Here is an 18,341-nt window from a genome sequence, read left to right on the forward strand (position 1 = left end):
GAATTTGTGTCACTAAGTACACCTGAAAATATGAATGAAAGAGGCTGAAAAACTGTAGAATTTATTGAAAGTGTGTTTAAGTAGCTGGTCCCTGGGATCCCCTGCTCTAATCTACATAGCTCAGTGAGAGTCCCTCTCTGCCAACACAGGGAACTGAAAGTTTATTAGCTAGAAGGGGTCATAACGAGGGCCTTTTGATTAGAAAATACACAGTCCCTTAATATCATGCTGAAAACAAGAATTTAAGTTAAAGGCAACACACTGTAAAAATCACCACAAACTTAATATCTCAAACAATGTAAGTTTATTATCTGATCATTCTGAAACACAGAAATCCAGTGTGGATCTCACTAGGCTAACTCAGTGCTTTGTCAGAGCTACATTTCTTCCTGGAGCCACTAGAGGAGAATATATATATATATATATATATATATATATATATATATATATATAGAGAGAGAGAGAGAGAGAGAGAGAGAGAGAGAGAGAGAGAGAGAGGGGGCGGTGCACAAAATTCATGCACAGGGGAGGGAGGGGGTTCCCTCAGCCCCAGCCTGTACCCTCTCTAATCCGGGACCCCTCGGGGGATGTCTGACTGCAGGTATTGGGCCTAAACCGGCAGTCAGACATCCCTCTCACAATCCGGGACCACTGTCTCCTAACTGCTCACCTGCCTGCCTGCCTTATCACCCCTAACTGCCCTCCCTGTTGGCTTGGTCACCCCCAACTTCCCCCTGCTGGCCTAGTTGCCTCCAACTGCCGCCCCCCCCGCCAGCCTGGTGGCCCCTAACTGCCCCCCCCCCCGCCGGCCTGGTCGCCCCATGTAGCCTATTCGGTTGTCTGTTTGGTTGTGATGGTCACTTAGGCATATACACTGAGTGGCCAGATTATTATGACTACCTGATGTTTGTAGGCAAATTAGCTATAATTTCGTGAAGTTGCTAGAGGGCCAGACCATTATAAATAGGGAAGCAGGTTGTTTACCATGACAGTAGAAGTGATTTTTTTCTGAAGATATGGGTAAACAATGCGATTTAACAGCCTTTGAACGTGGGATGGATATATATATGTGTATATATATATACACACATACATACACATATACACATAAACATATTTTTTTTACTCTTTCCAGGATAGCAAAAGGAATAATCTCCTTTTACCTTGTTCTAGAAGACTACATGATTTAAATACTGGTACCAGCACATGGGGAAGCTTGTTATTTACCTTGTTATCACAAGCCCACAAGGTTCCTGGTTGGGATGCGTCTTCCTCCCTGGAATCCTCTTTCTATAGAACCTCATTTATTTGGGTTTCTCCTCAAATATTGCTGGTCAACCTCTCCTAAATAGTATCCATCATCTCTCTGACCCAATTTTATGTTTCTTCTTGGCATTTAGTAGCAAAGACTTTCCAATATATTTACTTATGTGTCTACTTTTTCTCTGCTACTAATGTCTTTGAGGACAGGAACTGTTTGTTCACCTTATCCCCAGTTCCTGGAACAGCGCCTGATCACAGAAGGCAAAGATTCAAAGCCTATTTTTTAAATTAATAACTGATAGCAGTCATGCATGAGCCATGAAGATGTCCTCCAGTCTGTAGGTTTGAAGAAAGAGAACAGATCAGCCGTTTCATGTATTACAACAGCATGCTATTGCCCTTGCTGGCGTGGTTCAGTGGTTAGAGCACTGACCTGGGCACTAAAGGGTCATGAGTTCTATTTTCAGTCAAGGGCATGCACCTGGGTGTCAGGTTGCCATCCCCAACCCTGGTAGAAGTGCATGCGGGAGGCAAACAATGTGTCTCTCTCAAATTAATGCTTCTCTCCCTGTTACCCTCCCTCTCTCCCTTCTATTCTCTCTAAAAATCACTGAAAAAAATATCCTCAGGTGAGGTTTAAGAAAAAAAGAAGAGCATGCTATTAAACTCAATAATGGTTGCATTGCAAAATACCTGGAAAATCCGCTTCACATATTTACCAGTAAATGTGATCATGCACATAAATCACATGGCACAGTGAGTATGTGTGAGTTAGCAAGGGATGTCATAACAAAATGCCGCGGACTGGGTGGCCTGAACAGAAACGTATGCTCTCACAATGTAGAAGTTAGCAGTAGAGGGCAAGGTGCTGGCAGAATCGGTTCTCTTGAGGTCCCCATCCTGGGCTTGCGGGTGTCCCTCTTCTCACTGGGCCCTCACCTGGTGTCTTCCTCTGAGTGTGTCTATGTCCTAATCTCCTCTTCGTACGAGAAACATGGCAACACGGTCACATCTCCTAGTTTGTTAACAGTGATGGCCAGGAGTCAGCCAAGGGATGCCAGCCACTCCATGCCATTGGCTGCCCACCAAAGGCATTGGAAGGAAACGGTCAGGATGGTGGCTTCATTGCTGAGGAATTCCTACCCCCTTTTGGCAGTGGAGGGCACGTGCGCTCCATGGATTCTTAAAGATGAGCAAAAGCCAGAGTACACTGTGTGAAAGTCAGAGTGTGCTTGGCAAAGAACGCTGTTGTTTTCACAGAAATGCCGGAGCCCCCCTGCCCCCTTCCCCAAATGCCTCCGTCCCACACACCTGATTTTCCTAGATTGCGTTCCTCCACCACAGCGCAGGGGCCTCAGCTCGTTGTGGATTCTGCATGGGGACCAGTGTTCTACCGCCCAGGAATACTGATTGCACTCACTGTAACACGGGACTGCCTCATGCACCTGTGGAGAGCAGCAAAGGGGAAAAAAGTATGTTAAACTACCCAAGTTAGAGAAAAAATGCCTCTCTTTTTGTAAAGCCTGCTGAGCATAATCTGAGAACTACACTCTGGTCCAAACGGCCAATTATATCCTTCAAAGCAAGATATATTTGGCTTCTTTGAAATTACGGATTTGCCTAAAGAAACATACCGGGGAAATCAATAAGATATGAGGGTATGCCTTTGCAGAAGATAACAAAGGACAGTCATTCCCCATCAATGAGAATAGGGATTCCATTATCATTTCGTTTCCTCAAATAGCTCACACAGCATCTATTAGCCGGTTCAGCTCTCAATTACATGGTGTATTGTATTCTCAGATGTACTTTAAGATGTCAATTGAAACAAATACATGGAAGGGAAATTTACTCCTGAACATAACAGGTTTTTAGAATGCATAAGAAAAGTGGTATTTTTGCACCGAAAATTTCTTTTTAGGCTCCCAAATGATCAACGCTAGCAGGCAATCATTTAGCCTCCTGGGCACTGTGGCTTCATCTGAATGCAGCTATTTGTAGGATGTGTTCAGAGAATAGCTAAAACTCACACACACACACACACACACACACACACACACACACACACAACAAATGCTGTCTAACTGTCAGAGGCTGTGCATGATTGCTGACTGAGAATACCTACAATGTCATGGTAAATTCACTGGATGCCATAAATTAATTCTTAGGTTACTTCCTATCTGTTTGTAATTATTTTATTCCTGAAATTGATGGGTAGTTCAATGAATTTGTCTGCCCCTTAGAGGTTGAATTTAAAACGTATTAGTTCTCAATATAGAGCACAGTGTTCTTCCTTGGTAAGAAAAAAACCATTCCCTGGTGTGATATGTTGCTCTAGCCCACAACGATGACTCTAGTTTAGCCTGCTGATAAAGAGTAGCTCAGCCCATTACCCAAATAGTTAATTAATGCCTTTCCTCTTAAATAAGAACGTAAGCCTGGATCCTTTCCTCCCCTCGCCTTTCTAATTCCATAAGATTGTAAATGATGACTAGGCAGTGCTATCCAAATAGAACCATTACTTCCGAGTTTCTACTAAATGCAGGGGAAGGCACTATGTAATGGGATAATCAGAAGACGAGATTGGAGCACTGTCAGCATGTTAGACGGGAATCAAACGAGAAAAGGTTATTTGCGAGACTACATCTTTGGAATCACAAATAATGTCAGAAACTATTTTCATCTGCGGGGTTCTATTTGGCTCTCATGTAGAGTGCACACGGATAAGGGAAACCACGAAGTGAAAAATATGTGAGGGCAAAATGAAAGGAGATGGAAAATAGAAGTGGAAATGGGTGTGGGAAAAGTAGGAATTAAGTCATAAAAGAATCACATTTCTTGCTGTGAATGCCGACAAGAATGAAATGAAAGGGTTAGGAGCAGTGCCTACATTAGAATAACGTGTAAGGGAGGAAAGTGCTAAAAAAAAAAAACCTCAGATGATGCTAGAGGTAAGAGAAAAATCTATAAAATTGAAAAGACATGACCCCACCCAAACAGACACCAGGAAACAGGGCTGACAGCCATTGAAGGTTTAGTGGACCCAACTGTACCCTGGACATGAAGCTCTCACTAAATTTATAGGTTCATTTTATAAGCTCCTTAATATGCATCAGACAATTCAAAGAAAGCTTGTTGATTTGCATATGAGACACAAGAAAGTCTGTCAAATCACTTTGCACAAATGGGATGGAGAAGAAATTCATTGAAAACAATTTCCCCCACACCTCCTGATGTGTCCATCTGTAAGCAAATGGTGGGCTCACCTCCCTGAGATGAACCTATTTTTCTAAAACTATCGATATTAAGCAGAGCATATAATTCCAACCATCAAAAGCCCCAAGGTCAGATGGAAAATGAAAAAGTGTTAGTTGCATATATCTCTTATATAAACCTTGAACGCTTGGTGATAGATTGATTTACTGCTTTTATTCTTTATGCGCCAGCCATCTCCACCTGTGGCAGAGTAGCTAACCTTGGTGACAGGCTACTGGAAGACAGGGAGTAGGTCTATGTAGGACGATGGTGACCACATTCTTGATTAACGGTGGAAAAATAGCTCCTCTTAAAGAAGGTTCTCCAGTCCCGTGGGTTTACTTGACATGCCCCCTGTATGCATCAGCCATTTGAATGACGTTCACACTGTCACTTCTAGCTGATAAATCGCTACCCTTCCTTCAAAGCACACCCACAGTAAACCCCACCACTTCCATAAGGCCCTCCCCATGTTTCCAGTTTCCCATGTTTCCTTGCTTTTGGTACTCAAGTGACAGTCTCAGTTTTAAGCACACTTGTAGCTACATTATAATGTCACATGCACATGTACAGGGTGGGGACAGTGGTGGTGGCTAGGGCGGTGGGTTCTAGGGGAGCAAACACATTTAAAAAGTCATCACTTTGATTCCTCTATATCAGTGGTTCTCAACCTTGGCTGCACATTAGAATCACCTGGGAATGATTCCTGAGGTGATTCTAATGTGCAGCCAAGGTTGAGAACCACTGATCTATATGTTCCTATTCTCTCATATGAGCATAGCCCCCACCTTTTTTTTTTTACCTCAGTCTTAATACCATATCTGTTTACTTTTTATCTTAAGTAATATTGAGAATATGCTCAAAGAAACATAATTTGTATTCTCCATACCTAAATATGCTTTTCTCTCAGCATATTTAACCAGGAGTCAGATCTGGAATAGCAGTGTTATTTATGTGACTACTTAAAAAAGAAATATGTGAGTCGCAGGCAGGCAGGGACGATGTTTCTATGATGTCTGTATTTCACAAGACAGGGAGACGAGGGTAGTGCTCAATAAGCACTTGAATTAAACTAATTTTTGAATGTGCCCAGGTTGCTAAATGACACTTAGTTAATTTTCTAGAGAAAATAAGCCCACCAAATGGAACATGTAAGAGGTACTTTACAAAGCTCAAAGGACAATAAGAAGGAATGGAAATGAAAACTTTTCTTTCCATTATGGGCTTTGGTGAAGAATAGCAATCACTATTTTGTCAAAAGGCACTACGTGATGATTTTGTTAATGGAAAAAAGGCCATCCCTTAACAATTGTGAGAATTGTCTCCTTAGAGCAGGGGTGGGCAAACTTTTTGACTCGAGGGCCACAATGGGTTCTTAAACTGGACCGGAGGGCCGGAACAAAAGCATGGATGGAGTGTTTGTGTGAACTAATATAAATTCAAAGTAAACATCATTACATAAAAGGGTACGGTCTTTTTTTTTTTTTTTTTTTTTTTTTTTAGTTTTATTCATTTCAAACAGGCCGGATCCTGCCCGCGGGCCGTAGTTTGCCCACGGCTGCCTTAGAGCCTTGTCCACCAGGCAAAGGAATCTTAACTAGAGAATCCACAACACCTGGAAGAGGCTAAAAGGAAGCTCACTCATTTGTGGGATATAAAGAACATTATGAACTGATGAACAAAAATAGATACAGAGGCAAAGAATCATTGAACAGACTGTCAAACAACAGCAGGAAGGCAAGGGAGGACTGGGGGGGAGGATGGTAAGAGATCAACCGAAGGATTTGTATGCATGCATATAAGCAAAACCAATGGACGCAAGACACTGGGAGGGAGGGTGAGGGCATGTGCTGGGGCATAGGGGAAGCTGGGGGGAGGTCAATGGGGAAAAAAGGAGACATATTTACTACTAATTGTAATACTTTAAACAATAAAATAACATTAAAAAATGAAGTACCCAGACGCCTGATTTCTTCCCCTGTCAGCCCTCTATGTTCTCCCTATTTCATATTGCTACTCAGCTGCTGATTATAGTTTTATAATGAAAATGTGTTAAAACATGGGCTTTATCAGGGAATCATATGGAAATGTTCTGAAGGAAAGAAATGAGCCATGGGGAAGTTAAATGAAAACCATGTTTTAATGGCATGAATTAGGAAGAAAATAACAGAGTTTAATAGGGTCATTGATGCTAAAAATGCCACTGAAAAGTCTAGATCCTCTGAGAGAGCTAACATTACATTCTCCCAGTAATGAGTCCTATTTATTACTTCTTCACTGGGGAATTCTGTTTTTATATTTTGATAGTTCTGGAGTCATAATCATAAGTGGATTCATTGAGCCAATCTTAATAATTATTGAGTAGGCCACTGCTCATGGTAACGGATCAGTTTAACTTGGTATTGGTTTCTGATACCACTCTTCAACTTCAGAGTGACTTCAGTTGGGGGAACAATTGGAATCTAATTGGGTATCAGTTACTGTCATTATTACATATCAGAATCTTTTTTTTTAATATATTTTATTGATTTTTTACAGAGAGGAAGAGAGAGAGACAGAGAGTTAGAAACATCGATGAGAGAGAAACATCGATCGGCTGCCTCCTGCACATCCCCCACTGGGGAAGTGCCCACAACCCAGGCACATGCCCTTGACCGGAATCGAACCTGGGACCCCCCAGTCCGCAGGCCGACGCTCCATCCACTGAGCCAAACAGGCTTCGGCTACATATCAGAATCTTAGGCTTCAAGGGCTCAGACGAGGCAAACAATCCACCAAGCACAATAATAACAAAGACAAATCAAGGAAAAGTCATGGTCTCAGCTTTTCTGTAGCGGCAACCCTTTGCTCCAGTGAAACTGCTATCAAGTCCAAGGACTCTGTGGCTACTTTACATTTGAAAATTGGTTCAAAGGCCCATCTGGGGCCATAGTCAGGGGCTGTCCCATGGGAAGGGGGGAGGAACTGGTCCCCTGGAGTGATGAGCTCACATAGCATTAAAGATTCCCCTCTCCTTCAGATGTGAGCCCTTAACATAAGGCGTGCAAACTTGCCTCTGCTCAGGCCTAGGGTCCTCATCCCTTATCTACTCTTCCCCTCTTTCCTCCTCCAAGCCTCATGCTTCCCTTCAGAAGGATCTTCTGGGCAACACCTTCCTTCAAGTTACCAAATTTGCCCCTTTTCTTGTTCAATCAGAAACTTAAGTTATACTCTCCTCCATTAGGACCCGTCTGACTGACTGGAAAGTATCACATTTACACAATTACCAATTAACTTTTCGCTTCCATTTTTATTAACCAGGCATTTAAATCTGTTTATTCACAGTGTAACATATGCAATTGAACCCAGGAGCTTTGCACTGTGCCATCACAGTCCCCGATCAGCACCATAATGCCGTGTAAAAGATTATAGCTTATAAGAGACATTCTATGTTTTAGGTCTTGACTATCACAGTCATTTGAATTAGACAATATTGGTCTGACCTCTATTTACAGGGAAAAATAACTAACATTTGCAGAAGCTAAGTGAGTCATTCATGGCTGGTCCCCAAAGTGAGATTGAGTATCCCAATCTGGTGATGCTAATTGTGCACTGGCTGCCTGTTTAGCTGGTTCAGGCACATCGCCATGCTCTGAGAGACAGTCAATACAGTGGGGCCTTGACTTACAAGTGTCCCAACTAACGAGTTTTTTGAGATACCAGCTGTCTCTTGGCTGATTTTTTGCACTGAGTTGATAGAGTAATTTGAGTTAACGAGCTCCTTAACGAGCTCGGTCTCGGAACGAATTAAACTCGTAAGTCAAGGCCCCACTGTATCTTCTCAGTGACAAAGGTGATGCTAATATCTATAATTCCCAAAAAGGGAAAACCAAGAAGAGAATGTTCAAAGATGTCTATGTAGTAGATGATGCCTATTACTTTATATAGCAAAAATATTGCATGAGCAATGCATTCCTTGCCTTTGGCTAGAGTTTCCTTTCACAATTTCAAAAACCCAAAAAGCGTCTCAGAAAACTAATTTTCACGTATAAAGCAAGAGCAGGCCTAAGTGTTTTAGATGATTGTCATCCTCCTTGTGAAGATGGTGCGTTAAAAAATATCCACAAGTATTTTAAATTGTTATCTATGGGAAAAACAACTCATCATGTGCTATGGGCTGCTCAAGAGTGCTCCATTTGAGGTAAGGCTTTTTCTGGAGATCTTGGAGTCCAGGGATCCATACGCAGGGGAGTCCAGGGATCCATAGGCCAGATGCTCAAGTCTGAGGCCTTTTCCTGGGCATTTCACACACTCGCTTCTTTAGCACAGCAAACGAAAGACTTCCTCGGGATGCTCTGAGCTGATCGCCATGCCGGCTTTGTGAATTTCACCATTGATTTTAAATATTATGCGTTTTGTTTTCAATTTTGATGTTAAAAATATAAAATAAACCTAATAACACTAAATCAGCATTACCTGAAAAAATTATTGACAAGTAAATTGTTGAACTTTAGCCGATAAAATGTTTATCAGAATAATAATGGTGGTAGCTACTAGTAAGTTCTCCATCTCTTAAAAACTGCAGGTTCCAGCTGGATGTGCAGACCCTGAGGACTACAGCACTGGTGCAAGAGGCCCTCGAATGCATTCCCCAGCAAATTCTATCCGTGGTCTTAATGAATAATATAATCTCAGACATGTTACCACCACTAGTAAAATGAATTTATACCATGTTGTGATTAATGAAGTTTTCATTGCATGTGAAAGAACTGTTGAATTTGAAAGCACTGATTAGAAAGTTTTCAATGTAGGTTAAGAACATAAATTCCTCATATCAAAACCACAGGGAACCACTGCCTTTACATGTAAAGAAGAGAAGAAATGGACCAACTAGCAGGCTATGCCCTAAAAGAACATTACTCTTTATGTTTTGATAAAAGATATGTTGCACAGAAGAGCCATTTTTGCTAAAAGTGGATATTAAAGAATACTTTTTGCTGATAAATTCTAAGCTCCAGATTTATTACCTTACATTTCTTAATGGTCTATGGCACTAAGCCCCTTCCCTCTGCCCTAAATATCACTGATGAGCTTTAAGCACAGAGTCCAGACCATCACCCATGCACAGCTAAGCATCTCCATCACCCACACAGTCCTATTTTCCTCCCCGTAATGGAAGAGGGAGGTGGGGGTGGGTAGTGAGACTTAACAAGACCACAACAAGGCATGTACATCTTCCCCTCGCCCGTGTCCCCTGCCTTTTTGCAGGAAGTCACACACAGCCCATTCACTATAGAAGGTACATAAGAGAGGGGAGCCCCGAAGCCCTCATCTAAAAGGCTTGGTCAGCGCCCTGTTAGCTGTGCTGATGGACTTTGGATGATCTATAAATGCACATTAAGTAAAAATGCTCCAATTAAAGCATAATATTATATAGGGTGTCCCAAAACAATGTATGCACACCCTTTGAATAATTATAAAGGTTGTCTTTATTAAAATACATTTCATTTTCAAAATTGAGCTGACAGCTGTTAAAGTGTGTATATATTTTTTGGGACACCCTGTGTTTCTCCCTGCAGAAGATTTACATTTCTCATTATGTGTATTTAAGCAACTATGAAAGTAAACCATGGCCTTGAAGTGCACTGCACAGTAATGGACTATCGGCAAGAAAAATGATCATTCCACAGATCCTGTAAGGGCATGCTATCTGCAGTCATGCTCTAACCCACGTGTGTGTGAACATGAAACATGAACACTTATCGGCCTCCCTCTGTGCCTGATGTGTACCACAGAACTGAGTGAACACACTGACATGGCCAAGTTGGGGCAAGTTGAACTGCACGGCCCACATTCTGCACCAGAGCACGATGTAAACAGTCACAGAAAATAGAAGGAGAGAAGGGGACTCACTGCAGAATCTGGACTGCCTTCCCCCACACGCTGGGGGTGCTGCCACTGCCAGGCTGTGCCGCGGCAAGACATCCGGTGGCATTTGGGAGATTGCTCACAGCACACCATGGACTACAGGCTGGTGGCCCTCTGGGTTTTCATTGAACAGACTGAAGTTATCAGTCATGTTGAAGTAAAAAAGAAAAAAAGCAACACTATGTCAACTATGATGGATACTTCCAGCAAACTCTGCCAGAACTGAGCCCATAGTTCTTTAGAGAAGAGGTTATAGATAAGCCTGGAAGACATGATGCAAAGTGAAATAAGCCAGTCACAGAAGTACAAATACTACCCGAGTCCGCATCTATGAGCTGCTCAAGTAGTCAAACTTGTGGAAGCGGAGAACGGAATGGTGGTTGTCAGGGGCCGAGGGGAGAGAACAATGAGGAGATCTAATCAATGAATATAATATTTCAGTGATGCGCGAGGAATAAGTTCTAGAGGTCTGCTGGGCAACGCTGTGCCTGTGGATAAGAACACTGCATTATACACAAACGCATCGAAGGTGTTTTTAGCACAGAGAAAATTTAATTAAAAAGAGGCATGTGTCTCAGAGGGAATTAGACTTCACCGTGGGATCCTGACTCGGGGTGGGAACTTCTGCCGTAAACATCCAAGAGAAACTGTGGAGGAGTCCAGTGCAAATATTAGATACTGGTAGATGCCAGATACCAGAATATGACCACCAGACATCAGGTAAGAAAGGAAAGTTTTCTTTCTCTGTTGCAATAAAAAGCAGTGTGAAATGAAGACTGCTCTGCCTCCTGGCAGGTAACAGCAGTTTTATAAATTATGACAGAAGGCAGTGCTAAAGCAGAGCTTAACAGATCCCAGGCCTCGGAAACAGATGTCTGAAGGGGAAATAAGACACAGCGATCTAGAGCACTGTTTGGGATTTATTAAGAAATGGAGAACAGGGCTTTAAGCCTGAGGCTTGCAACTGTCAAACAGAAGTGGCGGCTTTGGGGGAAACCTTTGCTTTCCTTGTTGGCCTTCGCTAGGAGAGGTCTCGTACAGCTCCCACTGGTTCTCAGTAGTTGGGAGCATCCACATCATCCCTATATTCTAGGAAGCATGCAACTTTCTCTTCACCGAATAAATGCAAGAAGCCTATGGCTTCAAAAAGATGTGCTTTTCAATTATGCCTAGAAAATCAATATAATTTGGATTTATAAAAAGGAGCAAGTATAATTTAAATTGCATACCCCTTAGGCAGAGAAATTCTATGTTTATGTGGCTGGACTACTGCATATGAATGGACAAGGAAGAGTAGCCCTAGTTAGGAATGACCTAATATGAACTACTTTGGAAATATAGGCCCCAACTTTACTTGGAGTATCTCAAATGGGAAACTTGATGGGGTAGAATCTCATTGTGGACAGTGGGAGCCACTAAGACTTATAAGATTTATATCAAGAGAGCTACTCCAAATAAAGTTAGGGGACTGTGTGTCATTCTGAATGTGAGAGGGATAAGAGTGTGTGAGTGTGCTGAGAAAGGCAGAAATAGCAACAGGCTCTGTAAGAGGTGATGGTTATGGATCGACTGCTATTTTCACAAAGCTTCCAACATAACAAGGAAGAAGAGACATCAAGATTTGGTAGTGAAAATGAGAGTCAACCCAAAGATCACTGCTATTTTTGGGAATCATTTAAGATTAGTATGTTCTAGAACAGCGGTTCTCAACCTGTGGGTCACGACCCCTTTGGGGGTCGAATGACTCTTTCACAGGGGTCACCTAAATACATCCTGCATATCAGATACTTACATTACGATTCATAACAGTAGCAAAATTACAGTTATGAAGTAGCAACGAAAATAATTTTATGGTTGGGGGTCACCACAACATGAGGAACTGTATTAAAGGGTAGCGGCATTAGGAAGGTTGAGAACCACTGTTCTAGAACCTAGGGATGCATTAAAGCACCCCTCCCCTTTTTTTCCCCCAACAGAATTATGAAGAAAATGATGAGGCATCAGCCTCCCAATGCCCTGAATTCTAGGGAGCATTGCTAATGAGCAGATCAGCAGAAACCCTTGGGTACTGCAAAAAGATACTTTTTTTATAATGTATTAACCATCTTCTTTCATCTTATGCTGGCTGGCTTGGGATAAATCGGATGCTGTGTGCGACCTAAAAAGCAATCTGGGCTTTGGAAGGTTTGCGGATATTCTCAGGAGGCAAGCACAAAACTGGCTTCTTGGACCACATCCAAAAAGAAGCCCCATAATTGATAAGAAATTCCTTTTCACATGTTTCTTATCAGGCGAGGAGAACACTGGGCCACATGCTAGACTCTCTTAACCATTGTCACAGACAAACCTGTCCTGCTCTGAAGCAGATCATAGTTCTCGCATATAACTTACCCCATTATAGAGAACAAAACAAAAGAAGGAGCCATAAAACACTGGCCATTATTAGCCTGGCCAGTGTGGCTCATTGGTTGAGCCTCCACCAATGAACCAGGAGGTCAAGGTTGGATTTCCAGTCAGGGCACATACCTGGGATGCGGGCTCAATCCCCAGTAGGGGGCGTGCAGGAGGCAGCCGATCAATGCTTCTTTCTCATCATTGATGTTTCTCTCTCTCTCTCCCCCTCTCTCTTCCTCTCTGAAAGCAATACTTTTTTTTTTTTAATGGCCACGATTCTATCTAGTAAGACCAATATAGAAAGGAGAAACAAGAATTATAGTCTGCAAACTCCATTCATAATTTGGCTAATTTCTAATTGATCATATCAGAACAGGCAGGAGGAGTGGAGATTGCTGTATCATTCCATCTAAGAAAAAACAGACATAATTATTAATTCCTTATGGTCTGGGCAAAAGAGAAAACTGAAGTTTACTACTATAAAATACCCTTAAAGAGACTATTCGCGCAAAGATGTTCTGTGTTACACACACATGCACACAGACACAGGGATCTTTATCTTCTTCTGTAGATAAACATATGAGAAAGGAACTTTTAAGCTACTTTGTGCGCCAACAGTTTTCTTGCCTGTTAAAGTACTAGGCCAGGCACAGCACAAATGGCTTTTTAAAATATGAACTCTCAGTGTGAGTTCTCCCATAACAAACCGGATGTGTCTGGGGCTAAGTTAAAGTGAAACGCAGAGCCACAAGTGGTGTTTTATGACCAAGGATGGCACAGCCTGACCTTTGCAGAAATGAGAGGCGAGATTGACGGGATAATGGAATCCCTGCCATTCCCTTATGTGGTAATGAATTGGGATCTTGGCACTGATTTCCGCCCTAATTTCATCAGTTGGAGACTCATATTAGGGACTAATTGAAAGCTGTTGCTTTATGGATACAGAGTATCTTGTTGGAAACATTCTTCCGCTGAGGCAGACAGTGGAGAAGAGACAAGGACTGATATGGCCTTTTTGACTCTTTACAACATAAAAACAGAAGATTACAGAAGGAAAATGATAGTTTAAGGCAGACTTGTATCTAGCCTCAATTTTAGGAAACAAATATTACTAAATACAACATAAATAACGAAAATATTCATGGGTACTCACAACATGGGTTATTTGAAAAACATGACAGCGAAGACAGAATGTTCAATAAACCCATTTACACAAAGTTGGCACATTTCTACAAACTTGGCCTCGATAAAAAGTTAAAATATAACTACAAGTGTGCACATACACTGACAGCCCTTCTCAGATATTTACTGAGGACTAAGAATTCCAGAAATCATATTTTCGGCAAACAGCCTTTCCTTCTGCCAACACACACACACACACACACACAAAACAACAACAACAAAACTTTATGCTCCATGTCCCTGGTTTATCTGCTGAACTCAATAAATGTATATGGGCATAAATAATGAATGAGCAACTGCAGAAATACTTTCTGTGCATGCTTCCTGCAAAGCATACCTAGACCAAACCATAATGCTGGTGTCCCCAGAAGTTAAACGTTTGGCCCTCTTTGTAATTATTTTTACAAGGATTTTAGTATCATGCATCAATAATTCAAATACAATTGTTTATAATTATACTATGGTCCCAATATTTAAAAGTGGATATCCAGATGAATTCAGAGTCTTTCTGATATTTCTTAGACATATGTAAGTTCAAAGTTCTCTCATTTCTGAATTCAGTTATGATTTCTCTAAATATAATGGCAGTAGTACCCCATATCCACATCATAGTTATGGATGCCATGACTTACTTAAGAAAGTACAAGCTTCTAAAAGGATTGAGTTGTTCTTACCTTGAAGGCAGGTAATATTCAACGTGGTCAGCACTCACCATGCCTAAGTAAAGGTAGAGTCTGCTGGCATGAAGGAGCTAGACTCACAGTGACAACTGAATCTCTCAGAAGGAGGGGACTATATCTCTTGAGTTGCACATTTCTATGTTGCAAATAGCATCTGATATGCACTGGGCCACATGGCAGGCTCATAATAAATAAATATTAAACTTAACTGAACTCTAGGAAGCATAGGGCTTATGGTTCTAGATCTGAGCTTAGACCTCACTTGGTGGGGGTTAGGGGTCTGTTAAAATATTCCTCCTTATTAACCGAAGGACTTGTATGCATGGATATGAGCATAACCAATGGACACAGATGGGAGGTGGGGGGTGAGGGCATGTGTTGGGGGTTGGTGGCAGCTGGGGAGAGGTCAATAGGGGGAAAAGGAGACTTATGTAATACATTCAACAATGAAGAACTTAAATTTTTAAAAAAATTATCTCATCAAAAATAAAATTCCTCCTTAACAGGCATCGACACTGCTTTGGATTGATGAAAGGGCACCTGTAGAGCAATTTGGGAAATGGGCACCAGCAAGTAGTCCACTTGCATTGGATTCCCGCCTCCGTTATTGGATTCCTTGGTCAGATCCATTAAATTGATAATGTGGTCCTCTGTGGGGGTGGCTGCAGTTCAGTGACGGGAGAAGGGATCCTTTATACTGTGCGAAAGATGATCTGTGGTCTAGTGTGCAGAGAAGTATGAAGGAAGCAGTGAGAATGGGGTTTTGCTTCAGGTTCTGCCATTAATTTCCCGGCAGCTCACTTAAGGGACTTTTGGGGTCTAACTTTTCTCTTTATAACCTGACATTAGAATTTATTTTTAAAGGAAGAACAGCATGATACATGAGCTTTAGACACTTTGAAAGAGTTCGCTATAATAAATAATACTGGTTTTGAGTAAGATTAGCATTGAGGCATGGAGTTGAAGAAGTTTTGAAGCTGGAAGTAAATTATATATGATCATGTATTTCAGCTGCATCATTTTCATCAAAATTATACTTGCACTCCCATGTAAATGAACCTAATAAACTTTGAATACTTGCCAACATTACACCCAAACATGGGAGAGGTAACATTGAAAGAGAGAGACAAATGCCTTGATTTTTCACACCGTTCACAGCACCTGATACATTGCTGAGGAAAGCAGATACTCAACCAGGGCCAGCTAAGCCAGCAAAGCAGCCGGAGTCACTCCAAAAACAGCAGTATTATTTCTGATAAGGATGCAAAGGAGTATCTACAGATTTCATAGTCCCATCAATTTTTGACATTTCCCTTGAGCATGAAATTATTCCTCCTAAAAAGAAAAAGTCTCTAATTTTATAGCTGAGATGTATAAAGTGCTCTATGCTGAAACACTTAATTAAAAACCATTATTAATTTATGGATCATTTACTACCTACAAGGTGGAGTATAAGATATTGGTGGGAATAGACAGAAAATGAATATCATAAACATTATTTTTCACTCAAGATAAGTATAATCAGATACCAAGTTATAGTTCGTTTTACAGTTACAGCTCTGAACAGGTGCAGCTATACCTCTTGTACTTACTCATGCGATAATTTATCAGACATGTACTACGCTCTGTTATGTAAGACTCTTCCTCTCCTTAGATGCTAAAGAAAGATGCCATGAATTCTTTCTTCTCAAGTAGATATTGGCAAACTATGGCCCATGGATTAAATTTAGCCTGCTGACTATTTCTGCTTTTCTTCTTTAAAAATGGGACATAATTTACATATCATTAAGTTCATTCTGGAACGTATAGAGTTCAGAGGTTTTTAATATATTTGCTAATGTTGTGCAACCATCACCGCTATTTCTAATTCATATTTTCATCACCCATCCTCCTAAAATCACTACCCGTACTCTGCTTCCCCTTGTCTCTGGATACCAACCACCAATCTCCACTCTTCCTCTATGAATTTGCCTTTTCTAGAGACTGAATATGTTAACTGAATCGTACCATACATGGCCTTTGATCTGGTTACTTTTACTTAGCATAATATTTTCAAAGCTCATTCATACGATAGCATGAGTACTTCATTATTATTTGCAGTTGAGTAACATGCAGTTGTTTGATAACATATATGTTAACCCATTCTTCAGGTTGATGGGCATTTGGGTTGTTTCCATCTGTTGGCTCTTATAACTAATGCTGCTATGAACATGTATAAGTTTCTGAATAGATGTACATATTGATATTATTATATGCCCTAATATATGGTCTATCATGTAAAATGTTCCATGTGAAAATGAGAAGAATGTATGTCCTGCTTTTCTTGGGTGGAGTGTCTTGTACTTATGTAGTTACCTTTAGCTTTACTGGTACTCTTTATTTCTTCCTTATATTTGAATTACTGTGAGGTGCTCCTTCATTTCTGTGTGGAAACACTCCCTTTAGTATTCTGTGTAGGACTACCAATAAATTCTTTCAGTTTTCATTTATTTTGAAGTTTCTTAATTTCTTTTTAATTTAAAAAATAATTGAATTTATTGGGCTGACAATGGTTAATAAAATTATACAGGTTTCAGGTATACACTTCTACAATATATCATCTGTATATCATAATATGTGTTCACCGCCCCAAGTCAAGTCTTCTTCCATCACCATTTATCCCCCCCCCCTTTTTCTTCTACCTTCCCCGCCACTCCTACCCTCTGCTAATCACCCTACTGTTATCTGTGTGCATGAGTCTTTATTTTTCCCTTTGCTTAGTCCCTCCCCCATCATCCAATCCCCTCCTCTCTAACAGCTGTCAGTCTTTTCTCTATATGTCTGTTTCTATTTTGTTTATTTTGTTCACTAGATTCCACATATGAGTGGAATCATATGGTACTTGTCTTTCTCTAACTGACTTATTTCACTTAGGATGATGTTCTCTAAGTCCAACCATGGCAACGCAAAGGATAAAAATTCCTTCTTCTTTTTTTAATTCCTTCTTTTTTTTTACAGCCATGGTGTAAATGTACCACGCTTTTTTATCCACTCATCTACTAATGGACACTTGAGCTGCTTCCAATATTTGGCTATTTTAAATAGTGCTACAATGAACACAGGGGTGCATATATTCTTTTGAATAAGTGTTTTGGGTTTCTTCTAATATATTCCCAGAAGTAAAATAGTTAGGTCACAAGGAAATCCCATTTTTACTTTTTTAGGTAACTCCATACTGCTTTCCACAGTGGCTGCACCAGTCTGCATTCCCTCCAGCAGTGCACTAGGGTTCTCTTTTCTCCACATCTTCTCCAACACTTGTTGTTTGCTGATTTATCGATGATAGCCATTGTGACAGATGTGAGGTGATATCTCACTGTGGTTTTAATTTGCATTTCTCTGCTGCTTAGTGATGTTGAGAACCTTATTATAAGTCTATTGGTCATCTGTATGTATGTCTTCTTAATAGAAGTGTCCATTTAAACCCTTTGCCCAGTTTTTAACTGGACTATTTATTTCTTGGTGTTGAGTTTTATAATTTTTTCATAAAGTTTGGATATTAATCCCTTATCCAATGTATCATTAGAGAACATGTTCTCCCATTCAGTGGGTTCTTTTTACATTTTGTTGATGATATCCTTTTCTGTGCAAAAACTTTTAAGTTTGACTTATTTTTTTTTT

General features: G+C 40.8%; 1 protein-coding gene across 1 annotated transcript in view; it reads right to left on the reverse strand.

Annotated features, from left to right (window-relative positions):
* LOC308521996 (thrombospondin type-1 domain-containing protein 7B-like) overlaps positions 1–18,341 on the reverse strand; it is a 291,166-nt gene that overhangs the window by 4,769 nt on the left and 268,056 nt on the right. The window contains exon 8 of the mRNA XM_081095199.1: positions 2,575–2,708. Within this exon, the coding sequence (XP_080951325.1) occupies positions 2,575–2,708 (134 nt within the window). The remainder of the gene's footprint in view (positions 1–2,574; positions 2,709–18,341) is intronic.

The sequence above is a fragment of the Myotis nattereri genome (genome assembly GCF_964212035.1).
Source record: "Myotis nattereri genome assembly, chromosome: 7".
In the NCBI taxonomy this organism is placed as follows: Eukaryota; Metazoa; Chordata; class Mammalia; order Chiroptera; family Vespertilionidae; genus Myotis; species Myotis nattereri.